This window comes from Heteronotia binoei, chromosome 2 (assembly GCF_032191835.1).
Source record: "Heteronotia binoei isolate CCM8104 ecotype False Entrance Well chromosome 2, APGP_CSIRO_Hbin_v1, whole genome shotgun sequence".
Lineage (NCBI taxonomy): Eukaryota > Metazoa > Chordata > Lepidosauria > Squamata > Gekkonidae > Heteronotia > Heteronotia binoei.
The window spans coordinates 168,308,920-168,330,906 of NC_083224.1; the positions used below are offsets into that span (position 1 = coordinate 168,308,920).

The 21,987-nt window shown below is 42.9% G+C and overlaps 1 protein-coding gene across 1 annotated transcript in view; it reads left to right on the plus strand.

Annotated features, from left to right (window-relative positions):
- The window catches only part of TPR (translocated promoter region, nuclear basket protein), a 62,303-nt gene extending 41,664 nt beyond the window's left edge, over window positions 1–20,639 (plus strand). The window contains exons 38-51 of the mRNA XM_060232393.1: window positions 1,387–1,535; window positions 2,339–2,422; window positions 4,287–4,487; window positions 5,333–5,467; window positions 5,723–5,813; window positions 6,803–6,981; window positions 10,626–10,694; window positions 11,224–11,318; window positions 12,113–12,219; window positions 13,594–13,689; window positions 14,434–14,590; window positions 18,231–18,349; window positions 19,542–19,640; window positions 20,426–20,639. Of these exons, the coding sequence (XP_060088376.1) occupies window positions 1,387–1,535; window positions 2,339–2,422; window positions 4,287–4,487; window positions 5,333–5,467; window positions 5,723–5,813; window positions 6,803–6,981; window positions 10,626–10,694; window positions 11,224–11,318; window positions 12,113–12,219; window positions 13,594–13,689; window positions 14,434–14,590; window positions 18,231–18,349; window positions 19,542–19,640; window positions 20,426–20,481 (1,637 nt within the window). The 3' untranslated portion in view covers window positions 20,482–20,639. The remainder of the gene's footprint in view (window positions 1–1,386; window positions 1,536–2,338; window positions 2,423–4,286; window positions 4,488–5,332; window positions 5,468–5,722; window positions 5,814–6,802; window positions 6,982–10,625; window positions 10,695–11,223; window positions 11,319–12,112; window positions 12,220–13,593; window positions 13,690–14,433; window positions 14,591–18,230; window positions 18,350–19,541; window positions 19,641–20,425) is intronic.
- The last annotated feature ends 1,348 nt before the right edge of the window (window positions 20,640–21,987 follow it).

Here is a 21,987-nt window from a genome sequence, read left to right on the forward strand (position 1 = left end):
TTCCTCTCTCTTGCTTCCTTCTATGTCACAGCTTGCTTTGCCAGACTTGCTTAATCACACAGAAGCTATGGAGCAAAGGCTCTCTTTTCTCCCTTGGCTGAGGCCCCTTCCATGGGAAGGAGGGGAAGCTTGCTTTGCCAGGCTTTCTCAGTCGCACAACAGAGCTACTGAGCCAAGTTTCTTTTCCTTTTACTGGCTGAGGCTCCGCTCCCTCCTCATCCCCTGAGAGGGGGGGGAGGAAAGGAGAGCTTCCTTTGCCCAGTTCCCTTGATCACATGGGAGAGACACAAAATCTTTAATTGTGTTTGTCTGTGTCCTTTAGAAAGTTTATATCTCCATTACCTGGCATTACATTCTATGACACACATGGCCCGGCCTGACAAGTTCTCATTTATGTCAGATCTGGCCTACATAACAAATGAGTTTGATGCCTCTGAAAAACAGTTACACACATTTATAACAATTACACACATTAGCTTACAGTCGCATAAGCCAGTGAAGCTGCCTTATGCTGAGGCTGCTCATTGGCTTATCAGAGTCGTCATTGGCTGCTCTGGTTTGGATCCACTGGAAGTTTTCTACAGAGGGAGACTGGAGATCTCTAGAGCATGATCCCCCCCCCCCCCCCTTCTCATCACAGTCCAAAGTGCTGCCTGAAGCTCTGCTCCTAGGAGACAGGGGATCCCCAGGAATAGCATGTAAGGATTTGGAGATCTACTGCAGGAGGGGGAGAAGTGGGGAGAATCTTCCCACCATTGTGCTCACAGAAGTTCTCTAGTGGATCCAAGCTTCTGACTAATAGTGCCTCTCAAGTTTTCAGGCAGAGTTGTTTCACATCAACTACTACCAGATCTTTTTGACTAGAGATGCTAGGGATTGAATCTGGGACCTTCTAATGCAAAGCCCGGTCCCTTTTCTCCCTTTCTCACAATACAAGAACTCGTGGGCATTCAATTAAATTGCTGAGCAGTCAGGTTAGAATGGAAAAAAAGGAAGTACTTCTTCACCCAAAGGGTGATTAACATGTGAAATTCACTGCCACAGGAGGTGGTGACGGCTACAAGCATAGCGAGCTTCAAGAGGGAATTGGATAAACATATGGAGCAGAGGTCCATCAGTGGCTATTAGCCACTGTGTGTGTGTGTATATGTATATATATATATATACATACACATGTGTATATATGTGTGTGTGTGTGTATAGGCCACTGTGTGACACAGAGTGTTGGACTGGATGGGCCATTGACCTGATCCAACATGGCTTCTCTTATGTTCTTATGTCCCTTACCACTGAGCATCAAAGATTCTTAAAATAGCCATTACAATTGACTCTTTCTGAAGACGTTGTGAAATGTGTATTGAGTATAACAAAGCCCTACTGCTTAAGTTTCAGCTACACCAAGTTCTTCTTTACCCAAACGTCAGCGAGAAGAAGAAGATGATAGCACAGTCGAAAACTCAGAACAAATGTCGGAGGAAATGGTGGATGTGCCTCATTCCAAGAAGCTTAGGACTATACAAAGAGTTGAACCAGAGGTTCGTAAGAACAAAAATAATTCTGCTAGTTTTGGTCGTGTTTGTTCATGACCACCACATCTAGCCTGAAGAAGATTCAGTTGTCCTAGGAAGCTGATTTATAAATTATTATGTGCCAATAAAGTGAGGTGGGTGAACACCAAGTCTGCTGCCCACATCTCAGGCACACTTTTCAGCAGAACCACTCCATACATACAATTCAAACACCTCCCCCCCTTATAGATTAAGTAATTACAAGTCAAAAAAATCCATGTGCTTGTGTTGAACATAGTCTGTAGTATAAGTGCCAAAATAAATAACATTTATTTTTATAAAGTAAGCATGACCCTGAGAATCCAAAACATTTAAATATCATTAGGGAGTTCTTGGGGAGAATGCAGTCACTACAGAAGGGAAGTTTATATGATACCTTGCATGCAGTGGAGTGTTTTAGCAGATTAAAGGATTTCCATCCATGAAATGTGACATTCTCACTGGAACAGCATTTTGGGGGAGTATTTTGGACTGCTGTGGAAGGGAGGAGGCAAAGAAGTCACACTACATGGTGGTAAATCCTTACATACATAGAAACGTTTGGGTGAATCCAAACCACTTTGGTTTTTTGATCCCATGATTACATAAAGTTTGAAGCGATTAATATGAGCTTAGGGGATCAGGCTGAAGTTGATTGGCTGTCTGTCAAAAATGGTGATTAGTAACTTAAGTTTTACAGCTGTGTGGTTAGGTGAGCTAGATAGTACGTCTTGTCCATGACTGTACACTTTGCGTGATCTTTTTTGTGATGAATTAACATAATATTTCAGGAGGAGGTAACTGCAGAAGAGAGTACAGATGGAGAAATAGAAGCCCAGGTCTACAACCAAGACTCACAGGATTCTATAGGAGAAGTAAGCAGCAGAATAGTTCTGCATTGAATATATATACGTCACATGGCTGGTATCCAAAAAGCTTGTCTGCTTGCATGGGATGGGTATGTGTGTACGCCACTTTTCCTTTTTGGTGGCAGCAGCTTGTTCATTGTGGGAGGATGCTTTCAGGAGCTTCCAAAGAGGTTGCTCTAAGCAGGAAGTGTACTGTGCTACTTTTTGGATCCCAACGCATACCTCAATACACATTTGTCAGGCCCATTTCTAACTATTGGAAAGCATTTTTGTACATTTAGGATAGAACCTGCATCTCTTTGCAGGTAAACTTAATGGGAAACTGCCTGTAAAAACCTATTATTGGTTGCACTGTATTCCTTGGCGACTTCCTACCCTAATGATTAAGAGGGGTTGCTTATGTTTTTATAGCTGATTTTCTCTTTTGGAGATGTTTATTTATTTTGCATTGACCCATGATCTGCTTTCCTGGCACACGTTTGAACATTGGGGTGGGGATAAGTTATTGGTAGAACAACCAGACATAAGTTCTACCAAGTTACTTGAGATCACTTTCCTTTTTATCACTGTGATAGAATTTCATGCTATGTTACTCATTAGTTGTGGATGGGGGGGGTGGATTAGCTCTAAAGAAGAGTGAGAAGAGGTAGCTGGGATTTCTCCACCTATGTTCACAGGGATTTTTCCCTTAAGAAAACCCTGGAAATAAGCCAGGCAGATGTTCAGCCAGAAAGTTTTTATTAAAAGAGAGCAAGTGAAAATCAAACTTCACACACAATAAACACCCAGAGCTAGTTAAGGAAAGGCAGGGTTGGAAGATGGAAAAGCAATTTCAGGGGAAGGCTATGATTAGCAGTCTCAGAGGGAAGAGGTCTGCAGAGGCGGCAGCAAAACGGCCAGCATTTCACTGAGGGCGTTTTCGCACTGACCTTCAAGTGGCGCGACCACCCTCTTCACACCGGAGGATCTGCCCGGATTTCGCACAAGAAGCGCCGGCGCACCCAAAAGAGCCGGCTACTTCCGTCGCGAAACCCGCTCAAACGTTTTCCTGCTTCTTGGCGGTTTCCGTTTGAGCGGGTTTCGCGACGGAAGTAGCCGGCTCTTTTGGGTGCGCCGGCGCTTCTTGTGCGAAATCCGGGCAGATCCTCCGGTGTGAAGAGGGTGGTCGCGCTACTTGAAGGTCAGTGCGAAAACGCCCTGAGAGAAGGAAAGAAGACCCAACAGATTGGGAGTGTGGGTATGGATCCAAGAACAGACACACTCCACTGATGGCTAGGTGCTCTTAATATGGGGCAAAAATATTTGATGGGTTTCTCAGAAGTGGACAAAAAAGATAGGAGAGGCTTGATGTGTTTTCCTGAGTTATGCAAGAGTTGTGAAAGGAGCTTGATAACCCTGCATATACCAGAAAAGAAGCTAATAGGTTTGGTGAATAGAATTGAGAGTTGATTAAGTGTCATTTAATTTGGGTAAGTGGGTGCAGAGGAAGTAAGGTTGGACTTGATGATATTAGTCCAAGGGTGAGTACATAGTTGTTGGGAGACCCATTGTCCTATAGTTATGCATCTCTCCAAGGTGTGGTCATAGCCACTCTGATTCAGCTTCCAAAATATTCTCCCAGGCTTTTGCCTGCCTGGCATCCATTTTGTTCCATAGTGCCTTGCACTATATTTTTTGCAATTCTATTTTAAGAAGGATTTTCCTGTCTCTCTTAAGCTTTGAACTGCTCCTTTATGAGAGGAAGTGGTCTGACTGCTAACAGCTATGCCCTTAGGTCTGGAGTTACCTCAGCAAGGTGAGGAATGCTCACAGACTGATTTCTTTAGTTCTTAAAAAATACCACTCATTTGTCTTTTGTCTTGTTTTGAAGGGTGTTACACAGGGGGAGTATACCCCTATGGAAGACAGTGAGGAGACGTCTCACTCACTCCCAATAGACCTTGGACCTCTTCAGTCAGACCAGCAGAATACATCATCATCCCAGGATGGCCAGGGAAAGAGAGATGATGTCATTGTCATTGACAGTGATGATGAAGAGGACGATGATGAGGAAAATGATGGAGAACCTGAAGTATGTACACTACAAGTTTCCTTGTTAAAGAAAAACAAACCCCAAAAGCACGCAACTTTTATTCTGTCCTCTAAGTGGCTTTTTCAGTGGTTGGAGGGGGAAAGCTGGCATGGTTACCAAACCAATGAGGACTTGTTCTACAATTGCAGGCTACTGTTCTTGATTCAGCATAGGAGTCAGGAAGAGGTTTCTAGCACTGTGTGGACTGAGTGCAGTTGCTGCATCAGGACCATCTGTGAGCCAGTACCCATAATGCTGCTGCCACCGCCCTTTAAAAAGATCTAAGTTTGACTTAAATATTGAAAAAGAGAGTGGGAACAGATGGCTATGCTCAGTGCCTTATTTCTTTAAAATAACAAGCCAAGTCAAGATAACCCAAATAGCAAGTGTTTCAACAGGGGGAATATTTTTCATCCCGGTTTTGACTGCTGCTTGGGTTGGATCCTGCCAATCTTTTCCACTAACAGAAGGAACTTCCATAATCAGAGTGGAACTTCCTTGAGTCTCGTCACCCCATTTTTTTGCAGCTAACTGATCTCCCTAAAATGCTGCTCCCAGGGACCCTCATAAACAGTATGAGGGGGCTGGATATCTGCAGCAGGACCAGGGAGTCAGTGAAATTTGTCCCTGCTTTTCTGTCAGCACCAATTCATTTATTTAGTATTACTTATTGTCCACCATTCTCACTAAGACTCAATGCAGATGATGCAGCGTAAGTCAGTAAACAATTCACGAATAGTCGGAAAGATCTGACCCAGTTACCGATCTCAAAAAATGTCGGAGAGGGTACTAGGCAAAGTCAGTTTGTCTGATCCCATGCCTTTCTGAAATGATACCCCTTGTAGGAATATGAAGATGAGGAAGAGGATGATGAGGATGAAGACGATGAAGACACAGGAATGGGAGACGAAGGTGAAGACAGTAATGAGGGCACTGGGAGCGTTGATGGAAATGATGGCTATGATGCTGATGAAACCGAGGTAAGAATGCCAGACAAAAATGGGCGACATGGCGGGGGGGTTGCATCTCACTTTTTTTTGCCATAGTCCTCAAAGTGACCCACAATGCTTGTAGAAGGCAAAAGATTTTAAAGCCCAGCAGAAATCATAGGATGAGAAGAGGTCTCGAAAGGATCTCACGCACACAAGCTTTTTTCACACAAAGCGTCTGCAACGATACGCTTCATTCCGGAAGTTTCCATTGAGTTTTTTTGTTTCTTGTACGTGTGTGTCCAGGGTGCTGATGGAATGGATCCCAGTACAGAAACTGAAGAGAGCCTTGCTGGAGGTGAAAGCAGCCAGAGAGCAGCTGACTCTCAGAATTGTGGTATGCATACCTAATAATGGATTTTCATTAACAATAATAGTTTGTGTGGTAGCCGTGCTTTCCGTAGATGGAAACCACTTCTACCAGCAGAAGAGTAAAGGAGCAATTATTTCCCGTTCCCTTCTCTCAATTTGCTTCCCCCGGAACAGTATCAGGGAGGAAAAGCAGGCAGGCTGCAGTGGAAAAGGTGATTCATTATGCTTGCTTCCCTGAGTTGCTGGATTTACCTACCAATTAATGCAAGCCAGTGTCTTCTGTGACTAGGAAAAATATTTTTTTTAAAAACGCTTCTCATTTTTGGAGTGTGAACTGGGTCCGTATGTCAGAGGAAATGGTTATAATGAACCCCCTGAAAAGTCAGAATGGTAGCTTGTGAGATTGATTCACGGCGTACCCTTTTGCTGTGCTCAGAATTTAGCAGTTGCTTTCAGGAGGCGCAGCCATGCCGTTTTTTCTGCCAGGGCTTTGCTTGGAGTATAACCTGCTGATCTCTTTTGGCTGTAGGTGATTAACTGGGGGTTTTGTCCGTTGGCTTGAGCCACAAGTAAAGCTGTGACTTAAATATTGTAATGAATAAATAATTATAACCCATTTGGGTTTGTAGAATCTTTCGGGCTCAAGTGCCGTGTTCTACTGGAGAAAGTTTTTCTTCCAGACGTTTTGTTCTCGGCTGCGGAGAACATCCTCAGTGGCGTTGCAGCTGGAGCAGGCACTCTGACCTTCTTGGCTGCTGTGCTCCGGCTGCAACGCCACTGAGGATGTTCTCCGCAGCCGAGAACGAAACGTCTGGAAGAAAAACTTTCTCCAGTAGAACCCGGCACTTGAGCGTTATTGAGCGGCACTTGGCGTTATTAACTGTGATTTTGTTCTACCTTTGGGCAAAACGTATTCTTTCTTTCAGCTTCCCAGCTCAGTACGTTCATTAAAATTACCCATTGCCTCTAATGGAAACGTGAAAGACCTCTTACCAAATATTCTTTTATCGTCAGGCGACGGGAGTTCAGGTGTTGCTGAGTCCACCTTCTCTCAGGAAAGCCCGAGAGAACAGCAGCCAACCTCTGCTTCTGAAAGACAGACACCACGTCCGCCTCGACCCCACCCCTTACCACCACGGCTGACTATTCACGCAATTCCTGCTCCACCACAGGAGCTTGGACCACCCGTACAGGTATGTGATCTCAGCCCGAACCTTTGAAATCTCTCTGAAAGCTGCCATGCAAAGGTTTTTTATTTCTGTGCATCTGGAAAACTACTCTTAGGTGGTTCCCTTTTTGGACCAGGAATAGAGGTCTCTTGGGGGATTATGAATTGCCACGCCTGACTAAGCGTTATTTCCCTCTCCTCAAGGCTGTCAGTAGTTTTGTGCAACAGGCACAGCAATAAAAAGTGTTCAGGAGTAGTTGGGGAGGGGGTAAAATTATAGCCTATTTATAATAAAGTCAGTTCTTCCTCTGTAAAAGTGTAATAAAAAAAAAAAAACCTTGGCTGTAAGCAATACTCCCTCTAAACTGTGGCGCCTTGTGAGCAAAAATTGTACTTTCTGAGTTACTGCATATATTAGTTTGCTCTAGGACCATTTTTCCTGAGCTAAGACGAAAGTGTGTGAGCCAGAGGCTTAAAAACAATGAGCTAGCTCACACTAACTCAGCTTAGAGGGAACACTGGCTGTAAGTCATTGGAATCTCTGCCCTTTTACTTGGTTGTTGCTAACCGCCAGTGGAACACGAGGATTCAGCAGGGTTTTTTCTCGTCTCCTTTTTTGTATTGAGCTCCTCTTGTGAAAGCTGTTTGGCAATCTGGAAATGCTTTCCTGGTGTTGCTTTTTTTTTTAGTATTGCCTAGTTGTATTTCTTTACCAAAACGGCAAGCTGAAAAGCTATTTGGGAGGGGGAGTCAACAGCTCTTTGCCATTAGTACACTAAGTATTGGACTGCTGCGGGAAACAATGTTTAGGACCAAGCAGGAGTGGTCCATCTGAAGCAGAACTTCCGGGGGGAGGGTGAAAGAAAGGTCTTTTCAATGCTCACTTGCATTCAGGATATCCTGGGAGTAGAGGAGAAAGGAAAATTGATCAGAGATGGGCTGCCATATTCAGTGCTGTTGGAAGAAGGCACTGTTCTTTTTCCTGGAGGCTTCAAGGCATGAAAATGTTCTATTTCAAGTGGTGCACGGAGGATTTTGGGGGGGCGGGGCGTGTTGGAAAGACTGCAGGATGTAGTGCAGCATCCATCAAACTGATTCTGAATGCAGCAGAAATTGTTCTATGTCTTTTAGTTTTTGCCTTCTGATGGTCCACGTACTGAGTGTTAATGTCCACTGGGAGGCAGATTCATCAAAAGCATTCCACTGGGGGAGATCAGGAGGCACTTCTCACTCCCTTTTTAGAACCAGCTTTCCTTGTGGCTCTTAATTTGACTTAAAAGTTACATTGATTCTATACCTAGAAAGTATCTGTGGGCGAAACAGAATCTTCCATTGATCTCAGATTTTTCTACTTAATTCATAGATTGCTAGAGGAATTTCAGAACAATTGTACCAGAGGGGGCTTGTGAGAAATCTAAAGTTTTTGAGATCTTCTTGGCTCAGGCAACTTGCTTAGACCTTGAATAATCAGCCAGTTGAGCAGGTGTCCCAGTTTCACTGTCTAGGTATTATTTTTCAATCTTCTCTGCCCATGGAATGTTCATAAAGAGTGTGCTCTGCTAGCTTGGTGGGTGCTAGTCGCTTTGTTTTTTCTCTGCTGGTGGCCAGTATATCCCTGCAGCAATTCAAATCTTTAGGGCTAAAGTGCTGTCTCAGCTTTTCTGTGGTGTGGCCATTTGGACTACTTGGCTGGGTAGTTCTGTTGGTTGACCTTTTGATGTTTTTCTTTGCAAAATTAACTGAGTTCCTCTTTGTGTTCCTTCTTTGAAGCTCTGATTGGAACTGGGTTTGGGATCAGTGAAGTGCCAAGCTTGGTATCTGGCTTTTCACTTTTAATGGAAGGCTTTGTTATCTCTTTTCTGGTCAGATTGTTGTTTTGCACTGGCAGTTCAATTTTGAATCCAAACGTTTTTTTGGCTGTCCCTTTCATTCCTCCTACCTATTGGTCCAGAGGCTGCTGGAGTGTCAGGCAAAGTACTGGAGGCACTGGATTGTCAACTGGCTCTTGGCAGGGCTTGTAGGGTATGGTCTATGCCAGGGGTGGCCAAACTCCGGCTCTTTCAAACACATTGTGTGGCTCTCAAAGCCCCCACTACCCTGTTGGCTGACTTGGAAAAGGCATTTCTCTCTTTAAATCACTTAGCCAAGCCTACCAGTGGCTTAGAGCAGGGGTGGCCAACGGTAGCTCTCCAGATGTTTTGTGCCTCCAACTCCCAACAGCCCCAACCATTGGCCATGCTGGCTGGGGCTGATGGGAGTTGTAGGCAAAAAAACATCTGGAGAGCTACCATTGGCCACCCCTGGCTTAGAGAATGCATTTAAAGTTAAAGTTGCTTTTTTTCCACCTCCTTCCATCTATTTGCCTTCCTTCCGCCTCTCAACCATCTGACATTCAGGTCTCGCAGCTCTCAAACATCTGACATATATTCTGCGTGGCTCATTGTTAAGCAAGTTTGGCCGTCCTTGGTCTATGCTGTTATTGGCCCACTCTTACAGTTCCCTTATGGTTAGCAACTGACAGCCTACAAAATATCAGAAGATTCTTGTTCTGCCTAGACTAATTGCTTTCTCCTCTGCTGTTTTGGTGGCTAGATTCCAGGGAGTATCCTACCCAGACATTATATATTTTTGTGGGTCCAAGGCAATTGAAACATCCCATATTTTCTTTGATTGGGTGTTGATTGCCCCTTTAATAGATCTGTGGATACAATTTGTGATGGCTTCAAAGGTTTGCCTTGTTTCTGTGCTTTTCCTGCTCATTGTCTGTGGCTAAATTTCTTGTGGTAGTGGCTTTTATGCAGGAATGGAAGTCTAGCATGGTATTTGTAAGATGGGTTCCGTCCGAGACTGCTGTGTCAGTGGATTGTTAAATAAAGAAAGATGGCTCTTAGCTATTAAATTGGAAAAAGCCTACTCCACCTGCTGACTGTGCTTTGCTAGAGGTGACTCCCAAAGCAGTCCTAAGTAGAGCTACACCATTCTAAGTCCATTGAAGTCAGTGAGCTTAGAAGGACATACATCTGTTTAGGGTTGCATTTACAAGTATCAAGGCACGCTTGAACACTCATATGACTTTCGTCAAAGTAATGAGCCAATGGTCTCTTTAAAAAAACCTCATGTAATATTAAATTATTAATGCGCTTTTAAAGCATATGTTAATAATTGACTATTCAATGAAAAGACATGCTTGGGTTAGGATTGTTGTTTTTAAAATAAGCTTTTTATTGTTGTGAAAGGAGGATGCATTTTGCCATGGCTAAGCTTTGAACCTTCATACCTTGCTGTTAATCGAATGGAGACGGAGAGCACATCTTTGTCCCATTTCCCCTCGGGATGGGCATACTTTTTTTAAACTGGCAGCTGACCTATCACCACACATCTGTGTGCACAGCAGGATACAATTGCATTCACTTGCTCTGTAACTCACATCTGAGTCACTGGTTCCCTTCTTCTGTTTTCCCTCCCTCCCTATCTCCGACACATTAGTACGTCCAAAGAAGGTACAGTTTCAGAATTCAGGAAGAATACTGTTTCCTACCTTTCCTCTGTCTGCATGGAATATGCCACATTTTTTATACAGCCCCTCCTGTACAGGAGGTGGCCAGTGGGCCTGAGGTTGTTCATCTGCTGGTAGACCTTCTGAAATACTTTGGATTGTTTTCCTTGCAGAGAATACAGATGACTCGGAGGCAGTCAGTGGGACGTGGACTTCAGCTGACACCTGGCATAGGGGGCATGGTAAGAGTTATATCTCCCCCCCCCCCCCTTTCTGGTGAAGATGCTTGGAAGGTTGAATTGATTAAGTGCTGAATTTACTCTCAATGACAGGCTGTTGACTGCACCTTCCCCCCCCATGCATGCTCTTTCTGTCTGCATTTCATACCTTTTCGAATAATCAGGATGCTACTTTGTAGCCTGTTTCAGATGAAGCTGGTTGTGTTAACTACAAAAAAGCCGTAAAGCAAATTGATAATATTGTCTTCCTTTTCTAACTTTCCCAATGTTAATAATATTTGTTCAACTGACCTTCGAAACAAATACTACAAAACTGGGATGGTGATACATTTTATGGGTGATAACAAAAGTTTACAACAAACTGTACACCCTTCTTTGGAAACTCTTCAGAATGCTAGTCACCTCTCTTGTATGCTACAGTTTTCCATCAAAATATTAAACAAGAAAAACAAAGATGTTAGGGTTCGTGGTGGTTTAAGGATTTTGCAGCATTTCTGTTGCTTTTGTTTGTGATCTTTCACGTTTTCTTTAGCAGCAGCACTTCTTTGATGATGAAGACAGGACAGTCCCGAGCACTCCGACGTTAGTGGTGCCTCATCGTACAGATGGCTTTGCAGAAGCAATTCAGTAAGTGGATTTTGAGTTATGATGTTAAAGATGTTCTTTAAAGTGGCTTCTTGATTGAAGCCCACAGTGAAGTTAAAAGACCTGTAACTGTTAATAAGGCTATAAGTCACATTAGTCCACCAACCTCTTAATCCTTTGAAGTTGCTGAAGCAGTCCATATAGATGGCTGGAAGTCAGAAGCCTGTGGGGGATACCATTTGGTTATCATGTATCTAATAGTGAACATAGGGAGCCCCGTGGTGCAGAGTGGTAAAGCTGCAGTACTGCAGTCCAAGCTCTGCTCGTGACCTGAGTTCAATCCCGGTGGAAGCTGGGTTCAGGTAGCCGGCTCAAGGTTGACTCAACCTTCCATCCTTCTGAGGTCAGTAAAATGAGTACCCAGCTTGCTGGGGGTAAAGTGTAGATGACTGGAGAAGGCAATGGCAAACCACCTCGTAACAAAAAGTCTGCCAAGAAAACAGCGTGATGTGATGTCACCTCATGGGTTGGTAATAACTCGGTTTTTGCACAGGGGACTACCTTTACCTCTGCCTTTAATAGTGAACATGGACCTAAGTGCAGATAGTTAAATCTGCAGATGAGGATGGCTACAGAGGGCAAAGATCCTCCTACCAGCTTGAGGCAAACCCTCTGGGAAAAGAGCAAAACTGTAAGGACTGTGATGAGAATTGGCATCGGGACCATTGCTGGACAGTTTTTCTTATTTGTTCATTTCTTCCCTCCCCATTTGTTGTACAGATAACCAGTGAATTTAGGAAACAGAATGCCACCCATGTTGTTGTTGTTTTTAATAGCTCTCCTCAGGTTGCTGGAGTGCCTAGATTCAGGTTTGGACCCCCTGAAGATATGCCGCAGACCAGTTCTAGCCACTCGGATCTTGGCCAGCTTGCATCACAAGGAGGTACACATACTGTTTTGCCTTTCTATGCTGTATTGAATGGAATTTATTACAACCATAATAAGAAACTAGCTTAAACAAAAATCTCTCTCTGCTAGCCAGGCAATCCAGTGTTTGGCCTGCCTTACGTGCAGATGAGGTGGTAAAAAAGATACGACATGGTTAACCCTAGAATTGTTGTCTGCCTCTTTAAAACATGCGCAGAAAAGTTTGCCTAGTCTTGCAACTGCAGTTTTATTGTGAGATCTCCAACTTGCTTGGAGTTTAATGTCCTCAGGAATTCAAAGCAAGTGGTGAACGTTCTTCAAACATAAGCAAATCTTGAGAGTGACGAAGAGGCTTTGCACTTTACCCATCATTTTCCCATAACCACTTTCATCTGCTGCAACTTAAATGCCACTGTTGGCTTGGTTAAGTCTCAGGTGTCGATGCGCTTAGAGACCGAGAGGGTGATTCTTAGCGACGCAAGAATGAAGGCTGTACACAGTAGCTGTAAAACCACTATATACATTTATTTACAATACCACTCACTCTCCTGACTGACAATATGCTCCGCTGCACTCCAACTCCTTTAACCCACAATCACCACAGTTGCTTTGTACATTTATACATGGGACAGCCAATCAGCAACTTGCTGTGTCATGCTGACTCTGCTGGCTGATGCAATCCTTCTGGCAGCCAGCCACCTGCTGTCATGTAGATCATCTAAGCCTCTAGATCTACTTTCAGTTCTGCAGCACATGCTATAAGCTGTCTCTTTACACATAATAGTGACATCAGGATGCTATTAGGATATAGTCTAGTACTAGTTGTATGGGTGAGTTTGAGGCCGCACATCCACAGGGACTGTTTGGCTCCAGGTTTAGCTATCAAACAGGATCATCCTCAAGTTGTCTGTTTTCCAAAGCTTTTTGCCCCTTTGCTTCCCCATCTTTACTATGATCTTTCCTTTAAAAATGCTACAGTCAGTGCAGGTTTGCATGCCATGTGGGTGGAGGATAAGAACATAAGAGAAGCCATGTTGGATCAGGTCAATGGCCCATCCAGTCCAACACTGTGTTACACAGTGGCCAATATATATGTGTGTGTGTCTACACACACACACATATATATACATACATACACACTATGGCTAATAGCCACTGATGGACCTCTGCTCCATATTTTTATCCAATCCCCTCTTAAAGCTGACTATGCTTATAGCTGCCACCACCACCTGTATCTGAGACAGAGGATTGTCTGTCTCACATTGCTTTGTGGAAGCAGCCTCAGTTGCTGAGGCAGATATTAATTTTTTAAAGAAGTCTAGCTTAGATAGAGAATATATCTTCTGCCCATCCTTCTGCCTCAGGTCATTAACTCTGAAATTGCTTATAGGATTAGGAATGTATGAAACTCCTCTCTTTCTCGCCCATGAAGAAGAGTCAGGGGGCCGGAGTGTGCCGACAACTCCACTTCAAGTTGCAGCACCTGGTGGGTACTGGGAATGTCCATTATATTGTTTTGGTTGTGCAGATATTTGGTTGTGCAGTTCACGTGGATTGTTTAAAATGTACTACTAAAAATGAATTTAGCACAATATGTACACTGTTGTGACTTGTTTTTCCAACAAAGTGGCTTTCCATTTGGTGGACCTCCTTTTTGAGCAAGAAATAAGTTACAAGCTGTGTGTCAAGGAGCCCATATTGCTGCAGTTTGCCATGTAAAGCAGCAGTGGCATATGACTCTAATGGAGTCTCCTGCACTCTCAGTACCCAGAAAGCAGTAAGGGCTGGCGTCTCAGAGAGACTCTGTATATGTAGCCTCCATTAGATGCTAGGATCCAGGAGGAGCCTGCATCCAGGTTTTTGGTGAGAAGAGCTGAACACCAAATATAAGCAGTCTCCAATCCCTCCCTTTCTTTTCTGACTTTGCATATGTTTCACACATCTTCACCTGCACTACCCCCCACCTTCTGCAACGTTATCAAACAGTGTTATCAGACAGATAACCACCATGTTTTATGTCAGCCCCAGGCAGGTACTCTGTTTGCCCTGATTTCCCAAGCAATTGTAGTTGTGAAATAAAGTGCATACATCAGAACAGTTTTTAAGAATGTATCTTCCGTGATATTCAAAGAGAGCAATCCCGCTCTGCTTAGAAACTTGGATTGTAATGGGAATTTTGCAGTTGTCACCTTGTAGCTTATTCTGTGCTTTCTCTGCTGTTTGTTTCAAGTTTCTGTATTCACTGAAAGCACTGCTGCTGATGCTTCAGAACATGCGTCTCAGTCTGTCCCAATGGTTACGACTTCCACTGGGAACTTATCTACCACTTCAGAATCTGGAACCGGTGATGATGGTGACGAGGTTTTTGTGGAGGCAGAATCAGAAGGGTAAGTTCAACTGTTGGTTGCTAAGGGGAGTGGCCTGTGCATAATCTTGAAGTACCTCCATTTGCTTTCCTGTCAAAGAACTCATTACATTTTTCCATATCAGGAAAATACCCGTTTTTAGTGGCTTGATGCCTTCTAAATTACAAAGTAACGCAGTGGTTCAAAAGGTTCCAGAGGGCTGCTTAGTGCCAGTTCATGTTATCGACTCTTGCTGTGACCTCTGGCTGCCTGTGTAACACTGTCATTTATTGTCTGGCAAAGTTGCATGCAGGAAGCGTATAACAATATAAAATACATAACCAAACTGATAAAGCCGGTATGCAGATCAATTGGGCAATCTCTCTAAATTCCAATATCTAAATTTTCAAATCCACTCAGTCATAGCTAGGGAGAGTTTAAAGAGCTCTATCACATCACCCTGGAAAGCATGATGTGAGTGACATCATTCTGTGCCACAAGGATATCTGGGAACTCTGCCAGTATCATAAGCAAAACACCGAGCAGAGAATCCTGTGATGGTCCAATGGAGACTACACAAAACCGGAATCCACCCAGAGTCTTGTCGTTACATTGTCAGCTAAATCATCAGTGTGTATCACTACCCCAGTAAAGGCTAATTCACATACTACAGGACAATAACTCTGAATTTGTCACAGGAATAGAGTCATGGGGCCATTTACTTCAATCCTGGATTAGATTTGTATTTGATAATTTCCTTGGGTATATAATGCATACAGCTTTTAATACTTCTTTCAGGGTTCTTTGGTTTGGTTGGGAGGGTGTTTGAGAACATGCTCCTGTTTGTTTTTGTTTGATAGTAATAAGGCACAGGAATGTTCTCTTGATGATACTCCACCAAACATCTTACCATGTAAAATGCTGTCTTGGCAATTAGAGGTAATAGTAACCACAGCACCAAAGTAGGGTGCTGATTGTCCCATAGTGTTCTGCATAAATGCAGCCTTCCCTATTGTCCTCAGTGTTAGCAGATGAACTCCATTCATGGCATTTGGATGGGTATGGAGAACATACCCCAACTTGGCAGTGAACCTCTGTTGCTTCAAAGCTTTTTGTGAATACTGGACATTGCAGTGGTTATTTTTGTTCCACTGGAAAGTCGGGCTACAGTGTAGTGACTAAAAGGTGGAGCTGTGAAACCAGAAAGTTTGCTCTCACCCATGCTCTACCTAGTAGTGTTCCCTCTAAGCTGAGTGAGTATGAGCTAGCTCACAGTTTTTTAGCCTCCAACTCACACATTTTTGTCTTTGATCAGGAAGGATGACCCCAGAGCAAACTAACTTATGCATTAGCCAAATGGCTCATGCACAGCTTTAATGCCAGGAGCTCACAAAGTAGAATTTTTGCTCACAAGACTCCGCAGCTTAGAGGGAACATTGCTACCTGCCCATCAAATTAGCCACTTTCTCTCCACCTCTTCCCTTCCATCTGCAGAATGGGTGCTGCAATCAAAACTGCCATCCAGGTTGATAGTTGGAGGGACTGTTGAGATTATTCTGTGAGGCATGCAGAATATGCCAAAAGCATTGTATAAATATGAATTGCTGCTCCCAAAAAGGAAATCTAAGGTATCTGTTTTAACCCCTTTCAATCTGAAAGACTTTCAGGCTGCAAGTCCTTAAATGGAGCTGCCCTGCTTAGAGAGGGTGAATTGCTCCCATCTGCCTGCAGAGATGACTTCATGGCTGCAGGACGTGATTCACAAATTAATCCACTGGCAGTGGAAAATATAGACTCAACCCGGTCTAGTTTGGATTCAGTTCCTCTGGCATTGGCAAGGATGTGAAGGTTTATAGGCAGCACACATTTGTGCCGGTCCATAGAAATTACTTGGCAATGGTAGTAAATGAAATGTTATATTCTTGTGTCCAGCATTGGCTATAGCTGGTAACTGGCAGCAGAGCATTTTATTTTTCACTGATAATGCATGATCTTCAGGCTGCTGCAGTTAATCTTGGTTAGGATGAACTCGGTAAGTTAACTCTCAAAGTTTCATTCCCTGTCAGCATGTCTGGTTTCTGCAAGAGTTTGGGTTTGTTTTTGTTTTGAAAAACATCATTTTTTTCAGAAATCAGCATTGCTCTATAGCAGGATGGCCAAACTTGCTTAACATAAGAGCCACATAGAATAAACGTCAGATGTTTGAGAGTCGCAAGACAGAAAGGCAGGCAGATAAATAGATGGGGGAGAGAGAAGTGGAAAGAAAGCAACTTTAACTTTAAATGCATTTTCCAAGCCAGCCAATGGGGTGATGGGAGCTTCAAGAGCCACACAATATGTGCAAAAGAGCCACATGTAGCTCCCGAGCCACAGTTTGGCCACACCTGCTCTATAGTGACATGTCACTGTTTTGTTCAGATGTTATTTTGAAACAGTTGTGTAGATACTGCTAAGCCCATTCAAATCACCAGAAGAAAATCCATCTGCAGGAAGTTGGTGGGAATTTGGTTGTTCATACAGAAAATATTTTTCCAGTTCAGGAGAGCAGACATTAAAACCTTCCTAAGCACAGAGTTGGCCAATCCCTATTCCCTAGTATCTTACAGCGTGCTCTTAAAACATACCAGATTTCCTGCAGTTTAAGGTTAACTATAGTCAAAAGCAGGTGCTTGAACCTTATTATGAATTATTCCTTCTCCCCATGCTGAAAACTAAAATGATGCTTTTATCTCAATCACTGTGACCAAAAAAATTAATCAAGGTAAGGCTGTGTCCTGACAGGGTTCAGACCATATCCACAGCCTATTTAGATGGAAAATATATTCTAAAATCCCAGTAGATCAATATCATTGTACATGTGTACCAAACAGAAGTTGAAGACACCCTGCACAATATAATATTCCCAGAGACAAATTTTTGAAAGTGATACGAACAAGATTTGCCTTCTCTGTGATTGGAATAAACATTACCTATAGAGTATCTTCATTTGCTTTGCAGCTTATAAACCTTGTTATAACTTTATAAATAACCCATGACTGTTCCATAGAGATTGCTTTGCATAGCTGATGTTGTGGAATAGTTATAAATCTAATAATGTTAAGTAATGTTTTTTTCTTGGAATATTGGGCTTTCTGTGTTTTGTCTAGTGCTATCTGTACATGGATTGTTTTTACACAAATAATTTTTTTTTCTGGGAACTACTAAAGTGCTACACTTGGGAACACCATGGCAGGGAAAGCAAAACTGTCCTATTCTTCCCTGACATTTGGTATCCTGGCCCTCTTTGGCAGATATCCTACAGAAGAACGCAAAGGTTCTTTGTGCTGTAGCTCAGAGAAACTAGTCTCTCTTTTCCCAGGATGTGTTCTTCAAGTATCTGTTCTTAATGATCAGCATTTTGCTAGTACTGAAATACAGAATTCTTGTCTTTGTTCTTGCTGCAGTTGAATAAGGTTTATGATCACCAATTGTTTGTAAGTTTCAGATACTGGCATTTATAAAAATAAATGGCGGGATGAGAATATTAATTTCTGTTGTTTTTTGCGTTCACATTTCCAGATACAGGAGTAATTAGGCAGGAGGAGGTTATGTTTTCAGTATAAATAAAATTAATAAGGGGCTTTGTCCTCTCACTGGTCTGTGGCAGTCCCATAATTACACACTTATTCTTCCTCCCCTTCAGAATTACTTCAGAGGTTGGTCTAGAGATTGATAGCCAGCAAGAAGAAGAATCATCTCAAACACCTGATGAATCAGACCTTCCTTCTACCAGTCAAGATCCTCCTTCAAGTTCATCTGCAGGTACAGCACAGCCCTGTCAGTCAAGGTTAACTTGGGTAACTGGTTATTCTCAAGTGGGTAGTCATGCTTGTCTGCAGTAGTAGAACCAAATTAAGACCAACACATTTTTCCCAAGTAATAAGCTTTCTCAATGAATGAATGACATTCACTGAGTATTGACTATTTTATTCCCCATTTAGAAGACTTGCAGGTTTTCCTGAGAGCCAGTTTGGTGTAGTGGTTAAGTGTGCAGACTCTTATCTGGGAGAGCCAGGTTTGATTCCTCACTCCTCCACTTGCACCTGCTAGCATGGCCTTGGGTCAGCCATAGCTCTGGTAGGAGTTCCCCTTGAAAGGGCAGCTGCTGTGAGAGCCCTCTCCAGCCCCACCCACCTCACAGGGTGTCTGTTGTGGGGGAGGAAGGTAAAGGAGATTGTGAGCCGCTCTGAGACTCTTTGGAGTGGAGGACGGGATATAAATCCAATATCTTCTTCTTCTTCTTTGTTATGTTGTTGTGTATTTGTGGAGGAGAATATAGATTTCAGTACAGGGGATACTTTCTTGATCCAAGTGATGAGAAGCATGGAAGCCAGATAAATTATTCTTACATGAAAGGTCTAAATACTGGATATTGAAAGCACGAAATTTCTAAAATTTCAGCAACTGCAAAGATTTCTATCCACAGAAGCACAACTTCCATATTTCCCTTCCCACCACCACCACTGCGGACCAGAATGCCCCCTGAAATACTGGCCTCCAGGGATAGTTTGGGGAAGATCTGAAGTTCTGATGCAGGAGGGGGAAATTGGGAAAAGTCACATGCACTTGTGTATGCATGGAAATGTTAAGATTGGATCAATCCTTTGTGGGCCTCTAAGCCTCAGGAAAAAGCATATTGCTAGATTCTCTTGTTTTTCAATACTGAGTAAATTTCTCATCTCAGGAGTCTGCAGGTCTTTTCATATTATTTTTATCATGCACTTAAGTACTGACATTCATGCAGGTAGATAACATGCCAAAAGATGAAAGTTCAGAACTGCTTTTTTTCCAGTTTGAAGTTTTATTTGTATTTCCTACACTCTCACGAATGTGCAGAAGGATAAAAATCAGGAGCAGCTGTATATTGAAATTTAGGCATGGCTGCAGTTAATCAGCATCTCAAGTCAAACTGCAGTCACAGCCGTACTCTTTTGACCCGTGACCTCTCTTCCAGACACAAGCAGTAATCATCCCAAGCCTTTTCGGCGGGTCAGGCTTCAGCCCCCAACACTGAGAACTGGAGTTCGTGGTCGTCAGTTTAACAGACAGAGGGGTAGGTACCCTTTGGAGCTGACATAAGAATAGCTTTGTAACATTGTGCATGATCTCTTAACAAGTTTTCCCTACTTGCTCTTAAAAAGAATGTATTGAGTAGTGCTGTAGCCACCAATGGCATACATGGAACTGGGAAATGTTGAATTCCCTGCCTCAAAGACCTGTGGCTTTCAGGGAAGATTAAAAACAAACAAACAAACTCAAAACCTGAAGATGCTCTGGAAAATGATATTGGTTTTTACCAAAAGAAAAAATGAATTTCAGTAGATAGGAAATAAATATAAGTAACTCAACAGCATGCCTTTAAAAAAAAAAGTTTCTTTTCCCTCAGTCTGAAGATCTTTGTCAGTGCTAGTGAGATGTAAAATTGCCTTAAAATGATGGTGCATCCAAAGAAATTAAAGTTTGCATCCAAGTAATTGATTTTTTTTTAGTCAGTATACCAGTTCCCCCCTCCCCCCCAAAGCAAAACCTAACTGTCATGTTTCTGTCACCATTCCATTTAGTTACCAGAATCACATTTGGGATAAACCAGAGGTATTTCCAGCACAGGATGCTATTTTTTTTAATTGGTTGAAATAGATGTGATAAGGAAGCAGTATGTACCCACAACAAAGCATGCAGTGTCTGATATATATATATATATAATATGGAGTTATTATCCTAACAAGAGTGTGTGGAAGGGGATCACCAAGGAATACTTTAATAGTGACCTTTAAATTCATGAAGGATTAATAACAATGTTGGAACAAAAAGTAATATATTAATACTCTTTTCTTGCAGGGGTCACTCATGCAATGGGAGGAAGAGGCGGTCTAAACAGAGGAAATATTAACTGAGTTCTGTAAAAACAAAAACTTGGAGAAAGTGTATACTATTCATTTGGCTTCTATTCTGTATTTGTGTATTAGCCACCAAGCTTAATGGCAGTTTTTAACTTTGGATTGGTGTATGAACATTTCATTGTCTTTTATTAATAAAAAAACCCCACATGGAAGTTGTCAAAGGTAACAGCACTTCTTTCAGCCTGCGTGCTTCCAAATCACACTCAGGGACACTTGTACCATGCCTTGGATGCAGTTTGGCCCGTCAGCGATGTGATGGGTCTCACTATTCTGCTGGCCACATCCACATTGTAGTATTGATCTGGAAAGGGGAGAGAGAAAAACAGAAGTAGACTTTAGGCTAAAAAATAGGCAGGATACTGGGTGGATGGGTCTTAAGATGTGAAGGCTTTGGGAGATGGGAGAGACATAAAAATTAGTCCTCCAAGAACTGTCCCAATTTTTTCCCCATTAGAAAAGCTTAAAGCTACTCCACAGAAATCCCTCCCTGCCCCCCCCCCCCCCCCCAGCTCTCCCTGGGTTCTCCCTCCAGGACTTAACAACTTTAATCTCCTAGTGTTGTTAAAAGGCTGAGAGTTTCCGTGCAGGTCTCCAATGTTATTTGGGTTGTGATGTAGGAAAAAAGAATTTAAGTATTCCCCATCTGGATGGTTTCACCAGCCAAAGTTCTGTTCCCCTCTCCCTTCCTCTCCCCCAACATATTGTTAGCTCTGGAGAAGAAAAAAGACAGAGAATTTCCATTCTCTCCCCCCGCCCGCCCCCCTCCCCACTTTTCCAGGCATAAGAGGAGTGGAGCTTAATTGGTGAAATTTGTGGGAAGTGCAAATTTATCCCTTCTTCCCACACAGCACAGCCCCAATCCAACACAATCTTAGCTCTGTGTCTCATCTGCAGGTCCCCCTGAATTGCAGAGCAGTAGTGTAAAAGATTTGCCATTTTTAGGGGTTGGTGCTGAGATGCCTTAGCAGTGTACCTTTAGCAAACGCATAGTAATCGTAGCCATCTGACTTCTGCTCATTAGGCACTGAGAGAACAGAGTTAACTTCTTTTGGAAATCCTCGCCAGTATGATGTGATTTTGACCTCCGGCTGGAGCACTCCTGCAAACACAATAGTGATTTCTCTTGAAATTAACGAGATGGTGACATAAGCACTTCTGAAAGTCATCTTATTGGCACACAACCCCTACGAAAGCAACGATTTGAATAGCTCAAACTTAATGTCAATCTTAAATGTCAAAACTGAAGGAGATGCCTCCTCAGTCAATTGTTTTGAAACAACCACACTTCAGTTCTGCACACATGCTGCTGAATCCTATTAAATTCAGTTGGATTTAATCTACCTCAGGACTGTATTTAACATAAATGGTGAACATGCCTGTTGGTTGATGGGTGATCTGAACAACAGGGTACTGTTTGATTCTGATAGTGCGGAAAATCTGGTGAGGTCTGACTGCCCGCTCAAAGCGTCGCCGACGCCTCCCGATTATGGCTTTTGGTTT